The sequence below is a fragment of the Gossypium hirsutum genome, chromosome A07, assembly GCF_007990345.1.
Source record: "Gossypium hirsutum isolate 1008001.06 chromosome A07, Gossypium_hirsutum_v2.1, whole genome shotgun sequence".
NCBI classification, from domain to species: domain Eukaryota; kingdom Viridiplantae; phylum Streptophyta; class Magnoliopsida; order Malvales; family Malvaceae; genus Gossypium; species Gossypium hirsutum.
In genome coordinates, this window is record NC_053430.1 from 32,451,427 (window position 1) to 32,478,614 (window position 27,188).

At 32.1% G+C, this 27,188-nt stretch overlaps 1 protein-coding gene and 1 long non-coding RNA gene across 7 annotated transcripts; one reads left to right on the forward strand and one right to left on the reverse strand.

The window, feature by feature from the left end:
* Window positions 1-1,317: 1,317 nt before the first annotated feature.
* Window positions 1,318-4,832, forward strand: LOC107954539 (probable E3 ubiquitin-protein ligase RHB1A). Of its 4 annotated transcripts, none has more exons than XM_041118109.1 (6): window positions 1,318-1,482; window positions 2,493-2,612; window positions 3,278-3,641; window positions 3,805-3,914; window positions 4,312-4,390; window positions 4,602-4,832. In XM_041118109.1, exons 2-5 carry the CDS (start codon window positions 2,550-2,552, stop codon window positions 4,342-4,344), a joined length of 570 nt encoding a protein of 189 aa, XP_040974043.1. In that variant the 5' UTR covers window positions 1,318-1,482; window positions 2,493-2,549; the 3' UTR covers window positions 4,345-4,390; window positions 4,602-4,832. The 4 variants fall into 4 exon arrangements, 3 of the variants coding, with proteins under 3 accessions (XP_040974043.1, XP_016745615.2, XP_040974042.1); XR_001699594.2 differs by having other exon boundaries at window positions 1,332-1,482; window positions 4,312-4,446; XM_016890126.2 differs by having other exon boundaries at window positions 1,320-1,482; window positions 4,312-4,832.
* A 3,710-nt stretch (window positions 4,833-8,542) lies between these two features.
* Window positions 8,543-13,902, reverse strand: LOC121232340 (uncharacterized). Of its 3 annotated transcripts, none has more exons than XR_005930720.1 (4): window positions 13,224-13,886; window positions 12,533-12,595; window positions 9,023-11,162; window positions 8,543-8,831 (listed from the first exon to the last, which is right to left on the reverse strand). It is a non-coding gene; the product is annotated as an uncharacterized lncRNA (long non-coding RNA). The 3 variants fall into 3 exon arrangements; XR_005930722.1 differs by lacking the exon at window positions 8,543-8,831 and having other exon boundaries at window positions 8,901-10,792; window positions 11,078-11,162; XR_005930721.1 differs by lacking the exon at window positions 8,543-8,831 and having other exon boundaries at window positions 8,901-11,162; window positions 13,224-13,902.
* Window positions 13,903-27,188: the final 13,286 nt, after the last annotated feature.

Below are 27,188 nucleotides of genomic sequence, written 5' to 3' on the forward strand. Positions count from 1 at the left end.
TGAAGTTCTGTCAAATCTATGTTCTGGTTAAAAACCAGTCTCACTGTATTCTCTGATAAAAAAACAATGCCATTCTCGGTGTGACAGACCTCACCATTATAGTAAATAACAGTACTAATACGTTCACTCATCTTCAATTTCTATTCTGCTTAACATCTCTAATTTTTCTTGCTGTAACTTATGCAACCTGAGAATAAAATTTGGCTCATTTATAGCCTCAAGCCAAATAGGAACTACTGTAGAAAAAAAAGCGTCCATGTGGGAGCTTTTTTTAGTACTTTTGCTAACAGTGCATCTTGCTTGAAGCGTTTTTAACACTATTTGTTCAGAAACATCTTCTCAAAATTATTTTTTCAGAAACTACTGTAGAAAAAAAATGTCCACGTGAGAGCTTTTTTCAGTACTTTTGCTGACAGTGCATCCTGCTTGAAGCGTTTTTGACACTATTTGTTCAGAAACATCTTCTCAAAACTATTTTTTCAGAAACTACTATAGAAAAAAAGCGTCCACGTGGGAGCTTTTTTCAGTACTTTTGCTGACAGTGCATCCCGCTTGAAGCATTTTTGACACTATTTGTTCAGAAACATCTTCTCAAAATTATTTTTTCAGATACGTCTTCTCTAATTTATTTTTTTTTGAAACTATTGTACAAAATTTTTTTATTGCTAATATATTTTTTCCATAACCCTAAACACAAAATTATTTAAAAAAACTAATCCATAATTTAATTAATTAACCTTAAACCCTAAACCCTAATCTATTTTTTTTAAATTAATAATTAATTTAATTAAATAACCCTAAACCTTAAACCCTAATTTATTTAATTTTTTCTTGAAAACCCTAAACCTAAAACCTTAACAATAAATCCTAACCCTAAATGTAAAAAAATCCTAGCCCTAAAAAAATGGGCAAAACGCTCCCCCTAGAGACACGTTTTTCTGACATGTCAACTAACATCACGCGCTTTCGAGGAATTTGACCATTTCTAGTAAATAATTAAAAAGTTGGCCCATTTCGTAAATATTAAAAAAAGGCTTTTTTCTTGTAAATTGCCTAAAATTTATATTCTTTTTTATTAACTTATTTATTTTTAAATATTTTTAATTTATGCTCATCACATGACATATTGAGTTACCATCATCATATTAGTTATTAATACCATATCAATATAAATTAATAATGTTAGTACAAAGATACCAACTTAAATAACGAAATACAAGTTCAAATACTAACTAAATATAAATTTTTTTTAGTACCAACTAGATATTTTTAAACAAATTCAAGTGATAAATTACATATTAACCCTCTTAAGAGACTATACTACTATATACAAAAATAAAAAAAAAAATTTAAAAAAGGTAAAGGAAAAAGGAAAAAAATAATTTCCGAGAATCCTCTTCCTCTCTTCCTTTCCACTCTTCTAAAGTTAGAAATTTAGCTAGAATTCTCGGCCTTTTCTCATCTCCGCCGCCGCTGCTATAGGTTAAATCTTTACTAATTTTTCCTCACTGATGAAATCGATTTTTATTGATTAGAACTTTTTTTCTTTTTTCCCCTCGTGTTATATATGACTTTCCCCTTATCCTATTCCAGACCTCTTGAATTAGGATTTATGAAATTGATATGAATTCCATCTCTTTGATTTTTTATAGGATTATTTCTCTATTTTTTGTTATTCCAGTTAACTTGTGATTAATTTCGGGTTTTTTTAATCTGAAACTGTTTCTGCAATTTGGTTTTAACTGTTGGGTGTTCTACTTAGCTTCAAATAGTGATGTTTGGATTGTCTTTATGGACAATAGATGTCAAAAGTGTGAAAGTTATTAATTTGCTTGTGATATTTGCAATTTTAGTTCTTTAGGGTCTGCTTTATGTTCCATTTTTTAGATAAGCTGGACATTTGGCTAAGAGACTAAATTTCATGTTTTCCAGCTTATAACCAGCTGGATTTTGCATGAAATGCTAAAATTTTATTGACAAATTTCCTTCCAGAGGCACTAGAACACATGGGATAACTTAACCTCGTGTTTATTCTCCATTTATGGAGCATTATTGAGTGCCTGTTTGTTTTTTCCTTTCTCAGGTTGTAAATTGTATGCCTTAGCATACTTCTGTGCTATGTTCTGTAAGCTAGTAATGCATACTTCAGTTCTTTTCGTTAACCTGCTAGCTTGTTATCCCCAGCTAACCAAAGACTCTGGTGTGATAATTCTCTGAAGATTTTTGACCAAAGACTCTGGTGTGATAATTCTCTGAAGATTTTTTGCTTTCTTTATGTGAATTTGTAATGATGTTTGTTTGATTATTCTACCACTGGCGCTATGCTCTCTTCAAATGGAAAGTTGACTATGGTTATTTGATGTATTCCTTGGCTTTTTCATGGTTCTTGAACTAGTACATTAGCTGTTTTGTTTTATCTTTTAAGTTGTTTTCTTTGTCCCCCATGTGTTGAACCTATAATAATCTATTTATCCACTGACATCAAATAACAGGGGAAAATGCAACAAGCTCCATTTGCATTGGGTGAATGACAAAGATAATTGTGGGATATGGGAGGCTGCTGCTGTTCTTCCAGGAAACCTCTTCTGCATGGGACACCTGTGTATTACTATGTTAGTAATATGCTCATCTTATAAACATTTCTAATGCCTGTGGTATCTTATGACTTTTTCTTTCTTCACAGTTCACAGTAGAGAAATGGAAGTTCTCTTTAGGAATATTGGAAGTAATCACTTATTACCATCCATTATCACAGATGGAAAACGGAGCAAACACTAGTATTCTGAACTACCCCTAATTCACTCTTCCTTTGAAATTGATTATTCGATGAAACTGTTATTCTTAATTCCTTTTCTTTCCTTCCTTTACTTGAACTAGTTGTAGAATTTGTGGTCTGCTGCTGATCTTTTGAGTCTGATGAATGGTGGAAGCCTTTTCTGACTTCAGGATTTTCTGCCAAAACTAGAAACTTCATTCTGTCCTTTGAGCTTCTTGATGTTAGGTGCAAGCTGAATATTAGATGTTGTGCATGCTCAAATTTCTGAAAATAGTTGTGATCTTCTGCTTTGACTTATTTGATTCTTTTAGTTTACTTCAATTCACTCTTGAACCTTGTGTTGCTTGTTTCAGTGGCCTCTAGCCCATTAGATGATGATTGCTTCCTAATAGTTTCTAATTTGTGTTGGTGGAGATCTCTTTTTATCTACTATTGTGATATAAAAGTTCTGAGAATTTCTATCTATTAAAAATCATTCTTTGAATTTTAAAACTCCTGCAGTGTCCACCAGCTTTGGAAGAGAATGAGTCTGTAACACCTCATGATGGATCAGCCTCTGCAATGGCTGCAAGATTCCTGGTTAATTTGGATTTAGAAGTACCTGACACCTTTAGACCACCTCCTGCACCATTGCCATATGATGTGGTCTTGGGATGTCCACAATCAACCAATTCGGAGTCCTTCAGAGAAACTCTTAGTAGAGGTAGTTTCGAGACTCTGCCAACATGTGAAGATCTTGAGGAATCAGACTGTAAAACACAGTCTGGTTTGCTTCTTTCGCCAAGGAAATCAGAAGTCTCAAAATTAACCGAGTCTAAGGAATCAATGGCAGAAGAAGAGGATGCTTGTCCTATTTGTCTTGAAGGTAATGTAATCTCTTTTCCTAAGGCTTTAATTGCCAGTAAAGCTAGATCTGTATCCTGTGCTGCTGCTAACTGATTTGTGCATATTAAAAATGATGGCAGTTTCCTTGTTAATACTTTAACAGCTCATAAGTAATGGCTTGCTTATGGTATTTGCACATGCAGAGTATGGCACAGAGATTCCAAAACTTATCACTAAATGTGAACACCATTTTCATCTCTCATGCATTTTGGAGTGGATGGAAAGAAGTGACTCCTGCCCTATCTGCGATCAGGTTTGCCTCTGTTAAGTTGACTTTATTTTAGTTGATTATACAGCATAGGTTTGCCCAGGGTACATTGATTAACTTAGGACAAGGCTTAGACTTGGACTTATTGGCTCCAATTTACTATACCCAACAATAAGGACTAAAATTTTGTCTGTCTTGCAGATTGTGTAAGTTCTTGGGCTTTGCATGGTACCTCCACACACACAAACACACACACACACACACACACACACACACACACACACACACACACATTGCAGTGTCTTATTTTATTTGCATCTCAAATGAACCGCCACAGCTTCTATTCCTTGTGCGGAATATTATGCTTTGCATCACCTGGCATGTTTAATATGTATATACTTATGTCTACAGAGTAGTGACAAGTTCTACTTTAATGTTGCAGGAAATGATATTAAACCAGACTTTTGATCAATGACGCTTGGTATGCTGCAGATACATATTTGTTTTTGGTTCTGCAGCAGGTCTGATGGTGTGCCCCCAAGATTGAATTTTATCAGATATCTAGTTATATAAAAAGGTTAAATTGTTGTGTTCAGGCTGTTAAATCTTTTCTCCAACTCTTCAAGTTTGTGACTTGTGAGAGTAAAGAACCAAGTTGACACAATATTAAACACAGCTTGGGATGTTAAATGCTCCTCTGTTGCAGTTAAATAATTTGTCATCGATTTTCAGATTATTGGGGAGGATGGCGTAAACTACAAGGTCAATGGAGGGATCAGGTTCAGATCGAAATGAGCTTTATTTTGTGGAAGGGAATGAGAGTCGTCAGCCTGCCTTGCTTCAAGTAATGATAATCAGAGTTTTACTTGTACAGGTTTCCTTAACATTTACCTTTTGTTTATTTCTTACCATGTCATATGGTATGAATTTTAGATCAATCTAATTGTCTATAGTCGTCTGCTTTGCTGTTTTGCCCGATGGTTGAGCTTGAGCAAATGATTCTCTCTTTTCTTTCTTTTTTTCTTTTTAACAAAACAAAACAATATGTGATTTTAACAAATCAAACAAAATCGAATCAAATATTAGAGTAATTGAACTGTACAGAATTTCACAAGTTCGGTTCATTGTTTTTTTTTCAAATAAAAATTATTTATATATTTTTAAGTTAGTTTTACTAATTTATATAGAAAATATTTATTTTATATCATAGAAATTACAGAAACAAAATAAAAGCTAATTGTAAATTAAATAAAAAATAAAATTTGGTTTGGTTTGGTTTGGTTTGGTTTGGTTTGGTTCAGGCAATAATATATATATTTTTATTTTATGAATCAAAAATTAAAATCGCATTGAATAATTTCAAGTAATGACAAATCAAAACTAATAAAATAGAACTGGAATATCGAATCAATTTTCATTTTTTTTCTTAGCCTTATACATCGTCTCCCTTTTCAATTTTTCTTTCTGAATACCATGACGCTTAATATCCATGCAACTTTTTTTATACCCCGTTGAATTCATCTCCATCAACTCTTTGATTTTGCATAAACGTTGAGGCATTGATTGTCTTCCTCTAAAATTGTAATTATACTTTTCTTTCTTTTTATTTCATTTTCACATTGGTTAGGGGTTGGATTCAAAATTCTAATTACACTCATTGGTGTGGCACTCACGAGGTCAACTTACTCCTCAAACACCTCATACAAACATTCTTTGACTTGAAACTCGTGTGGACCTCACTTACTTATCGTCATCTCTAACTTCAACTATCTCATCCCAATCTCTCATCTATAGTGATTGAAAACATGTCCAATAACCACTCTATCTAGGCAAATAATGGTGACCATTTGGTCACTTGTTCTTAACCTGCTAATAGGGACTCGATAGTGTGGCACCTCAACACTGCAACTTAGAGTATAAAATCCCTCAACTTTGACAGAAAAAAGGGGACTCTCTTTTCTCTCTCTTCTTCCTCAATCTTCTTTCCCAATTCTACGCTGACCTCCTTGAAACACCATCTACGATGGCTCTCCGCCTTGTACCTAACAAGGTGAATAACCCAACTCAGCCTTCCTCACTGCCTTGTTAGATTCAAATATTTAGGTGAGCGTGGTCTCATACTCGTCATGATATTTCTCTGATGGCAAACCCAAAAACATTATCCCCACTGATCAAGCTTAAAACCAAACCCAAAATGTTAACCAAACTTAGACAAACCAAAATTTTGGAATGTACTACTATGACCCTTACAATTATTATGCCCCGTCATGCCCGTCTCGATAGAGGTATTATGAAACCTATCGAAACTACCAAAATCAAACATATACAACCCAAAATCAGAATGTTATCTCCAACAGCTCTTAGAGTTGAAGAACAATTCCAAAGCCTACAATAACAATTCAAGCGATCTCATCAATTCCAAAAGCAACAACAACAAACATATAAGCAACAATAGGAGTTGCTTCAACATAGCATGCAAGAATCATTAGTCACATAGAGGCAAGACAAAAGAAGATGAAATGACGAAGAATAGAGGGCCTCTAATATTCACCAAAAGCAAAACCATAACCCAAACCATGCGACACCCTAGCAAGATGGTGTTGGGGTCAAGTGCCCTTTGTGTAGCTATCTTGTCATATATACTTGTAAATTTTTTGTACAGATTGATTTAATAAAATTCTATTGTAATTTTTTTGTACAGATTGATTTAATAAAATTCTATCATTTACATTATTATCTTTTGCATTTTTCCTCAATGGTTTTTGCATGCAAAGCAAAAGGTACAAGCCAATATTAGCTAACTAATTACCTAATCTTTAACTGATATCAAGTTTCATCACGTGATCAGATAATAAAGCAAGAAGACAACTTATATTAGTAGCTAATCAAAATGGTCAGTAGTCTAAAGAATCAAATCTGAGCAAATTGATCCAAGGGACTGACATTAAATTAGTGAGGGTCGAAGTTGAATCTATATTAGATCCATTTATAGATTTAGTCGCTCGTGACGTTCGTGATGTAACTTATATACTTTGATATATTGAAAGCCTAATTTAATTGGTAATAGAGCCAAAAGCTGGTATGGTGAGTATATGACTTTTGTATGGTATGGTCTCATTTGAAATAGTGGAATTCATAACACAATATAAGGTAAAAGATATCCTTTCATCGGCATTTCATGATTGATTAAAAAGTAATGTGACCACGGGTTATTTGTCAAGGACAAATGATTTAATTACTATGTGTTAATAATTGATTTTTCCTTGAAGGAAAATATAATGGTTACCATGAGATAAAATAGGATCATATTTGGTGAATGAATTTAACCTAAAGAGATAAAAAAAAATCCTATGAGTGTAACGTCACACATGACAAGGTCATTGGATGAGCATAAATGGGTTGTTTTCGTAATGATATATAATAAGGGAGAGTTCAATCATGGTACTTTAGTGGATTGACTTGATGATTAAATAATGTTGTAATTAATAAACGAAGAGTTAGACTTAATTATAAATTATTTGAACCCTAATTATATATTTCCAGTCGGTCCTTCCGTTAGCTCAACACAACCTTTTATGGATTGGATTTGAACCAATACAAATAAATGAAAACGATGAATAGAGAAATAGTTTGCATGTATCACTATCCGCAGTAAATGCATTTTCTCACCAAGAACAAGAGATGACATAGAAATTAAATTTATTTATTCAAATTATTGTTTAATTGATTGCAATTAAATAATTGAAGTTCAAGAAATTAAATTGATTAGTCATCACAGTTTTATAGAACGAGGCAATTAAATTTATTTATTCATAGATTCTAGTACAGTAAAGTTGTCATGAATTTGACATAATTAGAATTAGGTTGAGAAAATAATTTAATTGAGTGAATTAATTAATTAATTTTAAATAAATAAATAATATTTTGAGAATAGAAAATTGATTATTGGGTTGGATAAATTATGTGAGTTGGTTTAAATACCAAGTAAATATATAATTGTACCCAATACATGAGACAAGCCCAATAAGCCTGCCTAAACATGTGACAGGTGGCACACTAGTTTTCAGTAAAGGGGTGTGCATTGCCTACCATTTATAGTCTTACTAGGACTATGTGTTTTCTATTAAAACATTATTGTTTTGTATCTTATTGTTCTAGTAGAAATTTTGTATTTTTTTCCCTATAAATAGCAATTATGGGCTAAACCAATATATACCATCATGAGCGCAACCATTTTATTGAAATTTAATGAGATTTCTTTTCTAAGTAAATTATATCTTTCGTGGATACTTAATTTAGACTTTTAGCCTATAGAGAATTGATTTTTCCCACTATAAATTTAATAGTTATAATTCTATGACCGATTTTTGTGATTAGAGCCCAATCTTTAAGAAAATTGGAGGTTCGAGAATAAAGGAGAAGATCGTATAAAAGCCGAGAAATGACTGGGCTGCTAAGTTGAAAACACATGTACTAGGTTTTAATTAAATAAATAACACAAATAACATGCCCAATAATATTTTGGCTAGGCGGCTAAATTGCTACACATAATACAAAGACTCGGTTTTAGAAAAAAATAAATTTTCCACTGTGCAACAATGTAACACTCAATGCCCAACTCGGATTCCGAGTTTGAGCTACGGGATGCCACATCCATTTTCAAAGCAACTATGTTCAATTATAAACACAATGAAATCATTTATACATGCAATAAAGTATATAACACATTCATAATATGTTACATAATCATTTCTGAGTCTTATACGAGTTTACAAAAGCTCTTTTGCTAACCCGAGGTCAAACTGGGACCAAATTGTAAAATTTGTAACATATTGGGTTGATGTCACGACTTTGGGGGTTTCTTGTCGTGACGTAACTCACTAATGATTTCTCATTGTGACGACAAGGGTTCGACATCATGATGTGACCGTCTGTTTCCAAATGGTATAAATTTTGGGACACCTGAAACAAAGTCTATACATCTCAATCTCAGCCATTCAATAATGTACCAACTCCATTCATGCCACAATATGCCAAATAATTTATTCAAATTAACATTAGTCAACAAACTTTCAAAAAGACTATTTGAGATACAAAATTGACTCAAATCCTAGGTACATGCCATATATTAAGCAAAAAGGAACTATACAAACATTGTTGAGTCGAGGATGACTTTCTAGATGCTGGAATCACTTCTTGTAATCTTGAGATTCACTTGTACTTCTGCAACAAACTGTACGTTGAGCGATAAAGCTCAGTGGTACTTCCATGATCCAAGTCAATATAACAAAAACATTAAGCAATTGTATACTATCAATTCAAGATCAATTTTAATTGTTACACAAAATTCATACCAAAAACTTCCATTAACATATGAACTATGTATTTAACCAATTTGCACACCATTTCATATGATAATAACATTTAAACTTATCATATTATAACATTCAACAATAACGTTCAAATAACTTCATTTCACTATAGAACAATTTCTTATTTATTCAATTCAAATCATACCATTCATTTATACCATTGTTCATTCCTGTATCTAATTTATTGATTCTCTTATTACCATATTGTCCTTTTGGGCTTGTATAATCAGTTCGCATGGTCTTTTTATTGGATCTGGTATCCTGAGTGTAGTATATTCATTTGTAAACTTGTAAATTTTTTAAACAGATTGGTTAATAAAAAAATTCATTGATTACATCAATATACTTTGTATAATTTTCCTCATGTAGTTTTTGTATGGAAAGCAAAATAGAAGCAAATGTAATACTAAGCGGTATTACGTGGTTAAATCATAATACAAAAAGACAACTTATGCTAGTAGACGAACCTAAATATGTCCTTTGTCTAATCGAAAATGAGAAACTGATTAAAAGACTAATATGTCATCTATCAAGTCCAATTAGGGAGATGCTTTGTATTGGGCATCAGAACGGATGACTCCTAAAAGATAGAGATATAGATGTGACTGGTTGGATTGACAGTACATTGGACACGACCCAAGAATAATTGATATCAGATCTGTTTATGAATTTATTCACTTATGATATTCATAGTGTGACATACTTAAATCTTGAGTGGATGATGAACTATGTATGTGTAACTCGTATACTTTGATGTAAGTAAAACCTGAGTTTAATTAGATAAGGAACTGAAAGCTGGTGTGTTGGGTCACTAAAGCAAAACAGGTTTTTAGCAGCGTTTTTTTGAGTCTATAGCGGCGCTTATTTTAGTGGCGTTTTCACAAGCGCCGCAAAGAACGTTACTAAAGACAACGCCGCTAACATTTTGCGGCGTTTATGTAAAAAAAGCGCCGCTAAAGGTCATTAATAGAAACTCATACTGATAGTTGTTATTCCAGTTTAAGAGATACAAACTTCCATAAAACCCAAAAATCATATGGATTCATGTAAAAAGCATATGGTAAATGCTAATAGTATTAGTTAAAATATTGCATGATGTCTGCTAATGAAAAAAAAGATATCCTTAACATCATTTTAAAGATCAACCAGCATGCAATAGAGCACATAATGGAGCGCAAAACTTATAGTGAAGGCAGAAAAGATATACCTCCAATGATTCTGGTAGAAATTGTCCAGTTGGTAGTAGACATAGATAAGCTTCTTCATTCGCTTCTTAACTTAATAAAAACAATGAGAGAACACTTAACGGTGTTGAAGTCCACTTTTTTTTAGAATATCTACGACTACTTCACTCATTTTACATGTTTTTTTTCTTTTTTTTCTTTTACAAACTATGTACTTATTGGAAGGAACAATTGATATTCAAAGTACTAAAGTTGGTATAAACTAGTAAATTTTGCTTATAAAAGTAGACTGCAAATCCCATCAAACTCCAATGTTCAACCCCAGTTCCTAACTATCTCCATTCGCTGCACACTCCTAACAAAATTTCTACAAAACCAACATTAATTCATCCAAATTTAGACACTCTATTCATAAATTCAATTTTAACCTTAGCTTGCGTATGTATTTAAATTTCGGTCCAATATGTTAAGTTGATTAAAGTTCTTTTTTATGATAAGATAATGTAAAAGGATTGCAAATGTTTATAAATGTTGGATAAATTTATGTTTTTTTATCTTGTACTCATTCCATGATTACTATTATTCGTAAAGGTTGCTTGTAATAAGAAAATTAGAGTAAGGAACCAAGAAAATGAAGGAAAAATATTCTTACTGCCATGGAATATCGCTTGCAATCAGCCATTCTCCTTCTTTGTCCTGGTAGGTGAGAATATAATCATCTTCATCACATTTTTTGTCTGTTCATGACAGGAAAAAGAAAAAAGCAAGAAAAATATTGAGATTTTTGGTATTTTTTTTATCTTTTGAGGAATTTATGTATATAATCAATGACTTTAACTTTGGCAAACATGGTGATCAAGGAGTTGGTAAGTGATTGATAAGAGTGATAAAGCTTCATATCAATCTTTCTTGTTATTGCTACTCCTTCCATCTTCACCTTAACATAAATGGATCTACCATTTTCATTCTCTGCAACCCTATTGTTCTCAGCCTTTCCAACTTGGGGCTGCTACTACTGGAATATATTCAAACACATAATATTTGGGAAATATATTCGACTGACTTCGCCAAATGATGAACTCTAATTGCATACTCAATGTCTGCCACGAATATTCATTGGTAATTCATTACTACGCAAGTGAAACATAATTTATTCTGAATCAAGATAATTTATTTTGAATCAAGAAATAATCATTGGTAATATCACTTAAATCTATAATCAAACCAAATATATTTCTAAACCAACTAAAAAGGACTATAGAAGGACCAATACAGAATGAGAAAAACCATACCAAATATTTTGAGAAACTTTGAACAAATAACATTAAAAAATTTCCACATGACTGGACCAAAAAATAACAATGAGGTAATATCTATATTAACAATACAAATCAAAGAAATCTACAAACAGACAATACAGACACAGTGGCCAATGAGCAAGGTTTGACAAAACTAATTAAAATGTCTTGAGAACATAAACTTAGATCAGCCAAGACTAATTACTAACCCTTACAAAAAAAAAATTATACACATACTTTGAGAAACAGTTGTATCTGCTGCATTCAATTCGGATGAGCATTATGAATACTATTGAATGACAAGAAAGAAGATAGAATTTAGATGTCTTCCCAAAAGCAATAATGAAACACACTTCACTATTTCCATTATTCCTTTTTCCAATATTATAATTTCATGAATGGCCTAAATTCACATTCTTTAAGAGGCTCAAATGTCTTTCCAGGAAACTAGTAGGGACAATGCACAAAGTTAACCTAAAGCAACTCTAGCATATGCATTTCAAGCAGACTAAATATCCAAAGACGGGCCTCTTTTTTTAATAAATTATATGAAATATTGATGAAGAGTGTCTTTCTATTTGGATTAGTTGGGCCTTATTTCCTCACGGGTTTAACACCAAGTTATGAAGCTTATGTAAGTTATATTATGTTAGGAGGTTGGATTTGGGTAACAGAAAAACGTTGATACTGAAAAATATTTTGGAGAATTGCCCTACATCACATGGCAGTGTTTATTCATATTATTACATCTAATAAATTATGAAAAAATTATATAATTAAAGTTAATTAGCAAAAATATGCATACATACCGCAACAACAGTTGTTTTAAGAGCTAAGCCATGAATACTAGGTAGAATGGCTTCTTTCACAAGCTGAACATAAATAATAATTTGAAACATAAAGTTAGTACTTCAACAACAGGATATCATCATGAATACAATAACGAAAAGGACAATAAAAATATAGATGAAACTTACAAGGTGTTTGACACCATACTGTCTAATCCATATTTCACAACCGACAAATTCCTATTTTTAATATATTTACAAAAATAACTAAAAATACTGCAATGCACTCGGAATAGCTCAAAGATGCTTGAACAAAATCCACTATGAGGTAGATTAGCTTGTTTCACAAGCTGTAAAGCATAAAAATGTAATCTTAAATAACCAGCTGTTACTTGTTGGCACTTAACACCCTCATTATAGAAACATCAACAAGAATATAACAACTAAAAAGAACTCAAAACATGAAGATCATGCTTCTTCTTCATAGTGATTTGGAAAAATAAATTTGATCTAAAATCCACTACGAAAATGTTGATGGTGACAACTGCAACATACGATAGGTAAAGGCCCACTATTATGACTACAAAAAGGAAATGGAACTATACTATGGAGGAATAAACTTATTAGCCTACCAGATCAGAGTATGTTTTCTTTTTAAATAGTAAAGAAAATCATCAAAGTTAAACATGGAGGTCCAGAAAAGAAAGCATACCTTTTTCAATTGACAGGGTTTTAGACGAGGAAGACCTTGCAACAAAAGGACCTGAATACCTTTCTACGACTTTCCCTTGTAGGCCTATCACTATTAGGCGTCACTAGCTTTTTCTTCTCAGCCGAATCTCGACCAGATTTCCTAAAACTCCCCTTTCTACTACTACCTTTGACCTTTTTAGTCCCTTCATCTTCACTCTCTTCTTCTTCCTCCTTCTCCTCTTCTTCTTCTTCCTCGTCTCCTTCTCTTCAACTTCTATTTGTTTCTCCAAAACCTCATTACTTCCTTCTTCGTTTTCTTTATCTATCACCTCCTCTTCCTCCGGTTTCTTGTCATCTAGGGTTTCCATCGCCATAGAAATCACCGATAAAATAAAAAGGAAATTGTATGTTCCCTTGAAAGCCTAGAATTAAAAGAAACCCTAATAGATCGAGAGAAAATGAGTAGCTATGGTGGGTGAATTCAGTGCAGTGAAACGAAATGGAAAAAGAAGTGTGATAGGTGTAGGTGTATTGACTTCGTGTTGTTGGAAATTAGAAATTTGGGGGAAAATTTTGAGAGTAAAAGGGAAAAAGAAATAAGTACAAACTTTTATTTGGTGGAATTAGGGCACACGACGGAGATGAGAAGAAGAGGGAGTAACGAGTGGGTAACCAAAAATTATTTTTTTGGAGTGAGTGGGATTTTGATTTTTCCTTTTTGGTATAAATGTAATGGTCTTTTGCGGCGTTTTTCAAAAAGCGCCGCTAATTCTCGGATCTATTACAGTGTTTTTACCAAAAAAGCCACTATAGCTCAACTTTTTGTGGCGTTTTGCTCAAAACGCCATTATTGCTCAATTTTAATTTTTTTTATTTTTAACATATTTTTTCCTATTTTTTTCTTTCAAAATTTTTGTGCTGAGATTATCATTTTTTAGAATTTTTTTTAATTTTGAATGTTAAACTTTTTAACTGAAATACGGACTAAAATATTAAATATTAAATATTTAAGTTTTTTATTTTTATTTTTATTTTTAAATTTTAAATTTTTTTGAAGATTTTTATAATTTTTAAATTAACATATAAAATACAAAAGGAAACTTTAATAGAAATAAAATTAAAAAAATACAAAATGACACGACAATACAAGCATTATTCCTTTTAGTATGGTCCACATTAGTTGTTTAGATTTTTATATAAATGGTATTTAATTATATGTATACACCTAAATTGTGATAGAGATACATCTCAGAATTATATATGAATTTCGGTTTAATATGTAATTGTAGACGTGAAATTCTAATTGTGGTTTAAATGTATAGTTGAAACTTTAATTTTGATTTAATCATACACATTTTAAAAAATAAATACATCAATATATTTTTATATTGAATAAATATAAATATTTATGTATGCAATATACAAATATAAAATGATGTTATATCAATAATTGTGTTAATAATTTATAAGAACTGGATCAAATTAAAGTTTATGTATACAATTGCACACTAAACCATTGTTCATGTATGCTTTTGGGATTTAACCCATTTTGATATATGTTTTTTAAAAATAATTATTTATATTTATCTTATTTAGATTTATATTATAAAAAAAATCCAAGATACACAAGTTAAGTAGTTCACCATATTTACCCCTAAACACTAAAAATTAAACCATAAACCCCAAACACCAAACCCCAAATCTTAGACCATACACCCTAAATCTTAGACCATAAACCTACACCCTAAACCCTAACTATATAGTTACCTATCCATATCAATTTGTTACTTTTTATTTATTTATTTATTTATCATTTTTTTAAATCTAATATTTAAATATATATGAATGGTTTAGATTAAATATTTTTAAATATAAAAGCATTAATTGATTGTATAAAATTTGATCATTTAACACATCTCAAGTAAACCCTAAATCTTAAACCATTTAATATATATAAAGTTTATCTATTATCTCTTAAATAATTTAAACTATAATCGTAATTTTAATATATTAAAATTAATATTCTCTTTTACAATTGTATAAGAAATTATTTAATATGTAAATTAAAAAACAATAATTAATATAAACCCTAAACCCCTATCCCTATCCCTTATCCTTTAACCCCTATCCCCATAAACCTTAAATTATAAAACATAAACCATAAATCATAAACCATAAACCCCTAACCCCTAACCCCTAAACTTTAAACCCCAACCCTTAAACCATAAACCATTAACCATAAACCATAAACCATAAACCATAATCCCTAAACCCATAATCCATAAACCTTAAAATAGTAATTTCTAAAGCTTAAACCCTAAACCATATACCCTAAACTATAATGATAATTAATTCAATATTTTAAAATTAATACTATCTCTTTGACGATTATATAAGAAATTATTTAATATATAAATTAAAAAACAATTAGTCATATACCCAAAAAACTTTAAAATTATTTTAAATAATAGTATTTTAATTTTTTTCATTTTTAACAAATATTTTTCTATGTTTTTACTTTCAAATTTTTTTCTACATGTCATTATTTTTTTTGAAGAATTTAAGTATTCAATTAAAAATAAATTGTATTTTAATTAATATAAATAAACCAATTAAATAATAAATAGACAGAGAATTTTTTTTTTGCGGTGTTTTTGATAAAACGCCGCTAAAGCTTGATCTATAGCGGCGTTTTTCAAAAAGCGCCACTAATTGTCGACTTATAGCGGCGTTTTTTAAAAAGCGCTGATAATGCTCGATCTATAGCGGCGTTTTTCTAAAAGCGCCACTAATGCTCGATCGATAGCGGCGTTTTTCAAAAAGCGCCGCTAATGCTCGATCTATAGTGGCTTTTTTTTATCCAAACTCCACTAAAGACGCCGCTACAAACCTGTTTTGCTGTAGTGGGTATAAGACTTCTATAATATGTAGCATCATTCACAATAGTGGATTACATAGCCTGAGATATGGGTAAAAGATATCCTTTCATTGGCATTACGTGGATGATGAAAAGTAAACATGACCACGGCTTGCATGTCTTTGTGATGAATGACTTGATTACTATTTGATAGTAATTAAATTTTCACGAAGGAAGATGTAATGGTTACCATGAAATAAGATAGGATCATATTGAGAGAACGAATATTATCCCAAAGGGATTAAGTATATCCTATGAGGGTAACACATGTATGAAAAAGTCATTGGACGATCATTGATTAAGTTGCTTTCGTAGTGGTATGCCTTTGGGGAAGCTTAGTCACGATACTATAGTGGAATAACTTCGTGACTAAATGAGTTTACAATTAATAGGATAAAAGATGAAACTTAATTATAAATCATTTGAGTCCCAATCACATATGTCTAATCGGTCTCTCCGTTAGCTCGTTGAAACCAAAAATGAATTGCATGTTGAATCAAATGAACAAAATGGTGAAAATGGAGAAATGTGAAACATTTTGAAATGATTATGGTTTTCTCCAAAATGAAAATGAAAGTGGAGAAATAGAATCATTTGTAAATGAATGTGGTTTTTCCCAAAATGAAAATGACTTGGAAATGAATTTATGTTTTTCAAATTAAATGAAGTTTGAAAATGAAAATAAATCAATTGGTCATAGTGAACCGCTGAATGTAGAAATATTAAATATATTTTCTCATAGATTCTTTAACGATAAAGTCGTCATGATTTTAACAGAATTAGAATTGGGTTGAGAAGATTATTTAATTGAATATATATTGAGATGTTTATTTTAGGAAATAAAAATAAATAAATATCGGGTTGGATCAAATTATAAAGTATCAGGTTAAAAGCTAAGGAAGTACTTGTAATTGGTCTTAATATGGGATAGGCCCAAAAGCCTATCATGTTAATAAGGAGGACGAAAAACCCTAGTATTATTAATTAGGGTTGTCGCCCCTTATACTTCTAGATAGACTAGGAGTTTGTTTTTCTAGTTAAAATAAACTTCTACAATTCAACAAGGGTTCTACCTCCTCTCCCTATATATAGATGGCATCAGTAGGGCCAAGAACTTGACTACCTTTGGACGTACTAATATCTAGAGTGTGAGTACCGCAATAAAATATGGAAAGACAAAGCGGTATACGCAAGTATACAGGCTGAGTTGTAATATAGTTTTACAATGAAGTTAGTGAGTACTTCGAGGATCTTACCCAAGGGAGGCGAGTGCCAGATCAATTCTAACCTAAACACTAAAAGATCTAATTAAAACTTTTAAATTAGCTATAGTACAAACAATATGAAATAAAAAAATTTTGGGGTTTTATAATAATAGTAATAAAAAAAACATAAAATGATAAAATTCAAGAGATTAAAAAGGTAGAATAAATCAAATCTAATTATGGGCGATTAGCTCACTTTGGTAATCTCCATCAATTGTCGTTTCAGGTTCCTCGTCAACCAACTGGTCGCTACCCTAGTAGGATATTCCGATCTTCCACTAACATAATGAGTCAGCAAGAACTACTTATCTTTTGACCTAATAGTTCAGACTAGCTAGGGGTTAAGATGTTTACGGATAGGAAATACCAATTTTGGGTTAACTCCCACCTTGATGACTTCCTGGGGTTGTCAGGCCTAGGGTTTATTTCACGTTCTTCCTTTCCCAAACATCCGATCCGTTGAGTAACCCTACAAAATAGTCAACAGATCATACCTCTACTCGCGAATCCCCCATAAAGGGAGTAGTTCCTCATGGCTTCCATAGACAATATATAATCGATGTAAAGAGAAGGAATGCTAATTAAATTGACAAGATAGAGTAAATGAAAGAGCTTGATTGCATTGAAATTAAGTACGAATCCATAGAGTTTGAATGCTTCCACAACTCAGATATCTTGAAATCAACAAGAACAATTGAAATAAATCTAAAACCCTAAGAAAAAAACAAAGCTACTAAATTTACAAGAGAGAATCTAGGCTAAAGGAATGATATCCATAACAGGGGACAAATAAGCCTATTTATAGCCTTCAGATGGCCATCGTCCTTAACCCTAAGTCCATTCCCGAGCTTAAAGTTTGATTGTGCAGACTAAAATGCCCCTGCTTTTTTTTCCATCGTGGAGTCGATGTTGTGACGCACCAAGACCTGTGTCGTGATATAGCAATTAATATACTCCTCTGCAACTATCTTTAGGGGTACGTTGTGACACCCTCAGTCTGTGTTGTGATATCGTAGGCAATCTTGAGTTTTCTCTATTTAGCTTCGTATGTTGCGACATCAAGTCATCCATGTTGCGACATAGCGACTAACATCGGTTTAGTGCACCTTCTTATGGTCTCTTGTACTCACAAAGTGCGTTAGCTCACCCTTAGGCTCATTCAACCCTTAAGCTCAATAAAAGACTTAATTTGAACATTTTATTGAATGTAAATAAAACTTGAAAACTTAACTAAAATATAACGAAAATGCTTGTATTCAAGCTTCTTAATATGAAATCTAGTTTAATCTGCTACACTGAATTATGACAGATCATGAGGTGGTCAACAACGAAGTGGGTCAGTACTCCGAGGATTGTACTTAAGAGAGGACTAAATTAAAGTTAACCTAAATGTAAATATAATTAATTAGTAGTTTAAATAAATTATATTACGATAAAACATAAAGGAAAGATTTTGGGGGGTTTTTTAAATATCAAGTTAAAAACTTCATAAATAAAAAGGACTTTAAAAAACTAATTTCTAAACTCAATCAAATGAAAACATTTGTGATTAGCTTGCTTTGGTGATCATCAGTAATTCCTATTTCAGATTTCTATTCAATAAACTAGTCATTACCCTAGTAGGATCTCTTGATCTTCCACTAAACTAACGAGTTGGAAGAACTACCCATCTCTCGACCTCACAGTTTAGACCAGTTCGGGGCTAAGGTGTTTACAGATAGGCCATACCAATTTTGGGTTAATTCCTACCTAAATGACTTCCTAGGATTTATGTTCTTCCTCTCTCGAATAGTTAATCCGCTAAGAAAATCGTGCATAGTAATTAATCAATCAGAGCTTCACTCACTAATCCCCCATAAGAGGATTAGTTTCTTATAGAATCTATAAACATAATAAACTTGACGATAAAGATATGCATGAAAAATAAATAAAAAATAAAGTTTAGAGAATCTTGAATATATTCGATTGATGAAGCATAGAAATCCTAAAATGTTTGATTGCGTATAGAAATCAAGTTCTCTGAAGAACACAATTGACAAGAAATGAAAATAAATCTAGACCCTAAGAGAAAGAAAAAATTGAAAAGTAAATTACAGGGAAAAAATTGAGAATATGAAATATTGTCCTTTAACAAGTATTTAGGAGCCTATTTATAGAGTTAGGGTTACCGTCATCCTCAACCCTAGGTTAGTGAACCAAAAATGCCCCTAGCTCGTAATTATCTCTCGTACAAGGCTGTTGTTGTGACACCTTAGTGCCTATGTCGCGACATCGAGGGCAGAATGTGTAGTTTAGGCGTGGCTTTAGGGGTTTGTCACGACATCCTATGGCTATGGTAATTCTTTCCCTGTGTTGCAACCTCGAACTCCCTGTGTTGCAACATAGCGACTAATATTGAGTTCCTATGCTCTTGCATGGTCTCCTGCACACTCACTAAGTACGTTAACTCTCCTTTAAGCCTCATTCAGCCTCTATGGTCAATAAAAGACTCAAAATACATTTTTTATTGAATGTAAACAAAACTATAAAAACTCGACTAAAATGTAATAAAAGTGCTTGTATTCAAGCTCCTTAAGTGCGAAAACTAGTTTAATCTACTACATCGTATTATTGCAGATCAAACTCCTCCACACTTAAGTCATTGCTTATCCTCAAGCAAAGCAAACAAAAACAAAAAATTAAGAGTCGACCCTTGAGTAAGTGTAGTACAAGCATTGGCTTCGGAGTACATAACTAGGTATTCATATTTATGCATAATCTTGAGATGATATGTAGATAACTTACCACTTTTAATATCAAATGCCTAAGTTTAGTATGTTACAAAGTATACAAACATTAAGGTTTTCAAATGTATAGATCCATCAATAAATTATAAAGGTAATTTGATTATCCTAGCAAAATACAAATAACCATAAATGTAATTGTTTCATATGATGTCAATTTATAAATAAGTCTACCTAGATTACATAAGGCTTTCTGGCTTGTAATGTTCTGAGGCTTAGGACATGTATGGAATTCAAGAATAGTAAGCATCAAAATAGTTTCAAGCACGAAAATAGTTTGGCACATTGTATTGTCCCATATTCTCTTCTTTAGTGACTCTTACCCGCTCACTGCCTCACCTTCCTTATTTCTCCATATTGGAAGTTACATAATAATATAAAAATTATGGCTAGCTCACAAGTACATGTGCACAAATGAATGAGTGTTTCTATTTTTATGACTTTTTCACCTTTTTTTTCAATACATCTCACTCACAAATGCTTTCGCTTTTTAAGTACTTTTTCTACTCATTTTGATTTTCTTTTGGAATTTTTCTTTTGTTTCGCACTTATAGGCTAACCTATAATTCCTATATCACACCAATCTTTCCTATTTCACTCTGTTTTTACGAAATCTGCTATGATGTATCTACTTAACCCTCAATACGTATGGCCAAATGTCTATAGTCATGCAATTTAGGACTAAAGAAAAAGGGAAAATGCAAATTAATGTTCTTTTGCTCAGGTTTCACATGAAGGTTCATCAAGAAGTGTTTTTCGGCTCAAATATAGGTGCTAAGGATGAATAAATAGGGTTAGCTTTTTGGTTCTAGGTGGATATCACACAATGCCTTAGGTCATCCCTAGGTATCTTAATATTCACAAATTTAATCAGTCAAACAATCATAATTTCAACAATCTATCATACATATTAGCATGCTCGTTTCCTTATATTCTCTATATCGTTTGGTACATTCAATTGCTTAATGCTTATTTATTGTGTAATATATAGAACTTAGTAGTTTAATAAAAAAAATTAAAATCTTCTATTATCATGCCAAGCTTATAGTAAATATAATCAACCTACTTAAATGCTTGTAATCAATCACTTTTATTTCTACAAGCTCAAGCACACAATTGAAAATAAATATTAAAGAAAAGTATAAAAATTTTTAAAAAATTCTATGTTATCCCTACACTTTAGATAAGACATTGTCCTCAATGTGTAGCCTTAAAAAGATAAGGAAATAAGTTATCTGATTGATCGTGATAGTTTCATAATCTATTGGTGGGTGCTCCTTGTAACGCCCCCACGCCCGAGACCGTCGCCGGAGTCGAGTATGAGGTGTTAGTAAGCTTAATTTAACATTTTTAGAACTTTGGATTATTTGTTTCTACATTCACAGCTTTTAAGCTACTTGCGTCACAGTCACAAGAAAAATCATATCTTGAGTTACGAAACTCAAAATCAAGATCCGTAAATTTTCCCTGAATCTAGACTCATATACCTATCTACTAATTTTTTTTTATAAAATTTTTGGTTGGGCCAATTAGTACAATTTATTAGTTAAAGCTACCCCTGTTTCAGGACTTGACTGGTCTGACCTCTGTTTACTATGAACCACATTTCTCTCTGTAAAAAATTCATATGACTATGAGGTTTGTTTATCCTAAAACTAGACTCAATAAGGATTCTGAGTATATAAAATAAACCACCTAATTATATCTTTAAAATTTATGGTGAATTTCTAAAGTAGGAACAGGGGATTCAGAAACTGCTATGACCCTATTTCACTAAAATTCAAATATCTTCTAACATATAATTCATTTACCTGTTTCATTTGTTTCATGTGAAACTAGACATAATAAGATTCAATTTGATATGTAATCCATCACCAAATTCAATTTTTGTGATTTTTAGTAAATTTTCAAACTCGCATTAGTGTTGCTGCAGTATTCTGTTTATGGCAAATTTCATCCCTCTTATGAGTTTTTATGCACTAAGTATCTTAATAATTTTCCTTAACATCAAACATAATCTAAACTTACCATTTTCATAATTTATCATTGTCAAATATTTTCTAAACCATTCTGTCACCATATCATAAGATCATTTACACAAAATAAGTATATTGCTATACATGCCATACTTAAATTTACAAGCCATTTACCAAAAATCTTTCGGATAGTGTGACTGAGCCTTCGACCTATCCCGACTCCTGAACTGGCTTGTCCAAAACTACAATGAGTAAGAAGGAGGGAGTAAGTATAAATGCTTAGTAAGTTCATATGTAAATAATAAACAACATAACAAACAATCAAACTAATCAACATTAGCATATATCATCAACACACTTATCACATTTTTTAATCATTTTTCATCATCTTATTACCTTATCGTGGTTGTAATCAACACTCAACCCGAGGGTTAAATACATACCTATCCAAAATATCCATTTCTCATCACTTACCAATACGTCTCTTTTCATCTCGAGGATTCCTCCATTTGAGTAAAACTTTACCCGTTGAACACATCGGAATATAATTCGGATACATGGATAATTTGCATATAAGTGCCACATATTCAATCAAGCAATCATGTAACCCGCCCATAAGCGAACTCGGACTCAACTCAACGAGCTCGGGCGTTCGCATCCATAAGTGAACTCGGACTCAACTCAACGAGCTCGGATGCCTAGTTACATTTCACGAACTCGGACTCAACTCAACGAGTTCGGACATTCGCATCCATAAGTGAACTCCGACTCAACTCAACGAGTTCGGATGCTCAACCATCCTAGTGACATGTCACTTGTATCCTAATCTATTCCTAAGGTTCAAACGGGATTTTTCTCGAACACTTATCCTTGCCGTCTTCCGTAGAATGCCGAAATCAATACTCGGTAACAATTATATTTAACAAGTAACTCACATAATTTACATATTATTTGAAATTAACCACAAAGCATACATTTCATAATGAAATTCAGCATAACACATAATTAATATCAATGACTTAAAAATAACAATTATGCTACATTATTTACACATGAACTTACCTTGGTACCAAAATACAAAGATTTTGCAATTTAGTCCACAATCTTTTCTTTTCCTCGATTGAGGTCGATTCCACGTCTTTCTTGATCTAAAATAACACATTTAGCTCATTTAATACTCACATTATCAAATTAATCCTTAACTCAAATTTTAGCAAAAGTACAATTTTGCCCCTAAACTTTTGCATATTTACAATTTTGCCCCTAGGCTCGGGATTAAACTTTATTCCTTATTCTTATGTTTTACAACATGCTGATCACTTTTCTCTTCTATGGCAACATCAAATTCTCACTCTAACATGTACTTGTGACTATTAGGTATTTTTACCGATTAAGCCCTTTTACTCGTTTTTGCTTAAAATCGAGTAGTACAAGTTGTCTAACATAATTTAAAACCCCATATTCTATCATAAAACATCAAAATACACAAATTTCACCTATGGGTATTTTTCCAAATATAAACCCTAGGTTGAATTATTGCTAACATAAGCTTAATCGAGCTACCGGGATTCCAAAAACGTAAAGAACATTAAAAACGGGGTTTGGAATCACTTACTATGGAGCTTGGAAGCTTGAAACAAGCCCTAGCTATGGAGAACCCTTGAAATTTCGGCGTAATGAAGAAGATGGACAAAAATTGGCTTTTAATTTTGTTTTTAATTCATTTTAATAACTAAATGACCAAAATACCCTTACTACTAAACTTTCCAAAAATTCCTTCCATGTCCTAATTTTGTCCATGAACTTAAAATTGGTCAAATTTCTATTTAAGACCTCCTCATTAATATTCCAAAAACAATTTCATACTAAAAACTTCTAGAATGCAAGTTTTGCAACTTATTCGATTTAGTCCCTACTTTCAATTTAAGCACTTTAGGCATAGAATTTCATCACGAAATTTTCACACAATCATGCAATCATATCATAATCATCAAAATAATTATAAAATAATTATTTCTATCTCAGATTTGTGGTCACGAAACCACTATTTCGATTAGGCCCTAATTCGGGATATTACACTCCCGTTCATTTTTTGTTGAAAGTTTTGAATTGTTGTGTTTCATTCGTGTGGAGTTCCTACACAGAAAACTTAAAACAGAAAAGAAAACAAATAAAAATCTACTGTTAATCCTACTCCTAAAATGATAAAATAAATATTATCCCAAAATTATTACAATTCTTGCAAGAAAAATTAAACATTTAATCGTCCTCCTCTTCCTCTTATCCTTCTTCATCCTCGCTTTCTTCCTCTTTATCTCTTTCTTGCTCCTCTTCTTCATGTTCTGTATGTGTTGGGCCAAACATTTTTTGCAGATAATTTGGTACTCTCATTTTATTCCGTCGCACGTATTCTTATAAAACTAGGTCCTTCTCTTGCATCCAATTTATCATCCAATCTATTTTTGGATTGTTGCTCTTGCCAATTTCTTATTAGGATGTTGATTTTCCCTTCATTTTAAGTTAGGTCGGGACATCCATCTTTTTTTTTGGTGTTTGTTCCAATCCCTAATTTGTTTTCTTTGAAGTTCCGGGTATTGTGTATATAGTGTACCCCCTATGATACTTTTTGAAGGCTTCATAAATTACTCAGTGGTTGTCATTAGAATGTCGACTCTCTTGTATAATGCCATCACCAAGTGGGGCAGGAAGACCCTCACTTTTTGGATACTAACGTACCGCTTCATATAATGATGGGTTCTTTCTCGATGCACACTTGTTTCTTTTACAAAACATGTAACAAAACCGCTTCAAAGGTATTGACATTAATTACATTTAGAGCAGGGTCAGCTCGAGTGCAGAAAAAATTTATTCATATTTTAACAACTGGGAACATAATTGCTTGATTAAAAGACATGGGAATATCAGTACTAGGATGACATTTCCATTCACCCCTGCCATCCTTTAAGTAATTTATAACGTTATCCATGTTAATATTTCTTAAAATAATCTAAATCACTTTCTTCCACAAAACCATTATCATAATATGGAGCATTATAAAATTCACAAATAGCTCGAGGGTTGACTCATACCTATTTTCCTTGTTGGGTATCATTTCCCATGTAACACCTTCTGGTCTCCTAGACTCTTAGTCCTGAAAGGATGCATAAAATTCTTGTACGATGGGGACTACATCAGAGTCTTTAAGGGTTACACAAAAGCGTTCTCACTTATGATATTAGACTTGGGGTCATACGTCCTTACACAAAATCATTAACGGTTCAAATCCCCTTTCTTAAATAAACATTTTCCCTTTGAAGTTCTAAAAAGTATTTTTCAACGTTTGGATTTGGAAAATTGGAAGGCTTTGTAACTGTCGATGGATTGGGTTCGTTAGCCCTTCTAGTTTTTCTTGGAGGCATTTTTGATAAAGTTTTTATCAAAAAAGACTAACTCGAATATCAAACAATATCTTCCCAATCCAATAGAGTAGTAAAAGTATGAGTTGGAATGTTTAACCTTGATTTGAAACCTCGTTTATCCCTTTGATGATTGTTCCAAATTCCTGGTGGATGTGGATTTTTTATCCTGCTCTTGTTGTACGCAAAGAAAGAAAATAGATTACATGTCACACCCTAAAATTGGGCCTAGTAGTTTGAGGATACTTTAGGGATTTTAACTTTAGTGTGCTCTGAAATTTCGAAGCATGGTAAACTGAAACTATCTTTGTCTATGGCTTTTAGAAAATCAAATCAATTTTTTTGAAAATGGTGTTCAAAAGATATTTATTTTTGAAATAAGGACCATTTTGAAAAGGGGTTAAAACTAGGAGAACTTAAAGGGTAATAACATAAAACTTTAAAATTAACCTAATATTTCCTCCTACCTTTAAGAGCTTACTAAACCCCTTCCCATTTATTTATTTTTAGCCATCCCTTGCTTTCCCAAGTTTCATTCATCCAATTTTAATTCTCAAACTTCAATTCTTTTGATTTCTACCATCCTTCTACCATTAAACCTCTTTAGAATTCCACAAAAATCATAAAAAACACCATTGATTTCACCATTGCTTAAACTTGTGGGTTTTCTAGATTTTCAAACAAACATTCAATTTTCTCCCATCGAATGTAACAATTCATTTTCCTATTAGTTTTGATGTTATCTAGTCTTTTAAATAGAGTTTTTACATATTGAATTGAATGTTCTGAATAAATGCCAAAAATTGAGTCGTTAATGGTGGATTTTAGGATTTTAATTAAAACGAGGTTTCAAAGTGCTTTTCAATTAGTTTTGATGCGATTAAAAGGTTTCTAAACATTCCTTAGATTTTCGTTAAAGAATTATAATGATTAATTGAATTTTCATGGAAAATGTCCATAGTATGTCAAAACTTCGGAACCAGGAATTTGTATAGTTTTGAGTAGTTAGAAGGTAGGGAATTGTCCTTGGATGTTTAATTAGATGATGGGAATCTGTTTCATGTGATAGGAATGAATATGTATTTAGATTTTTGTGTTTCGTCTAAGCTTGTCAAAATTATAGTTTTATGACAATTTAGCTTAGGCTTGTGGTTTTAGTTGATTTTGGTGAGTCCTTGCTGAATGATAACTGTGTGTATTGTGTGAATTATTTTGGTGAAGCATCAGAATCATTAGGACCTTCTACGAATAAAGCGAAAGGCAAGGAAAAGCTAGTTTAAGCTTTCGTTGGCTAGGTGAAAGCACGAACGGTAAGTGTTTGGAAAGTGTTAATTGGGAGATTAGTAGTAGCCTAAATCCTTATTCTATATTCTGATAAACAGTAATTTATACATATTTTTATCCCATGCTTAGCCCATTTATGAATGGTTTCTCCTTAGATTTGGTGAATTCGATGCTCCTAATCCTTTAATTTCATGTTTTATACCTAGGAGAGCATAGGAGAGTAAAAGAGTAAGAAACGAGCCAAAAATGGAGAAAATGGACCCACGTGGGAAATCAACACGGCTTGGACTTCCTCACACTAGTGTGTCACACGGCCGTGTCCATTTGGCAGGATTGAAGCACG

Bases quoted from the DNA above. Each gene is read 5' to 3' on its own strand.
- LOC107954539 (XM_041118109.1), top strand. From the start codon at position 2,550: ATGGGAGGCTGCTGCTGTTCTTCCAGGAAACCTCTTCTGCATGGGACA. The intron at 3,642-3,804 runs GTAATGTAATCT...TTGCACATGCAG, and splicing joins TTGTCCTATTTGTCTTGAAG to AGTATGGCACAGAGATTCCA. The intron at 3,915-4,311 runs GTTTGCCTCTGT...TTAATGTTGCAG, and splicing joins CCTGCCCTATCTGCGATCAG to GAAATGATATTAAACCAGAC.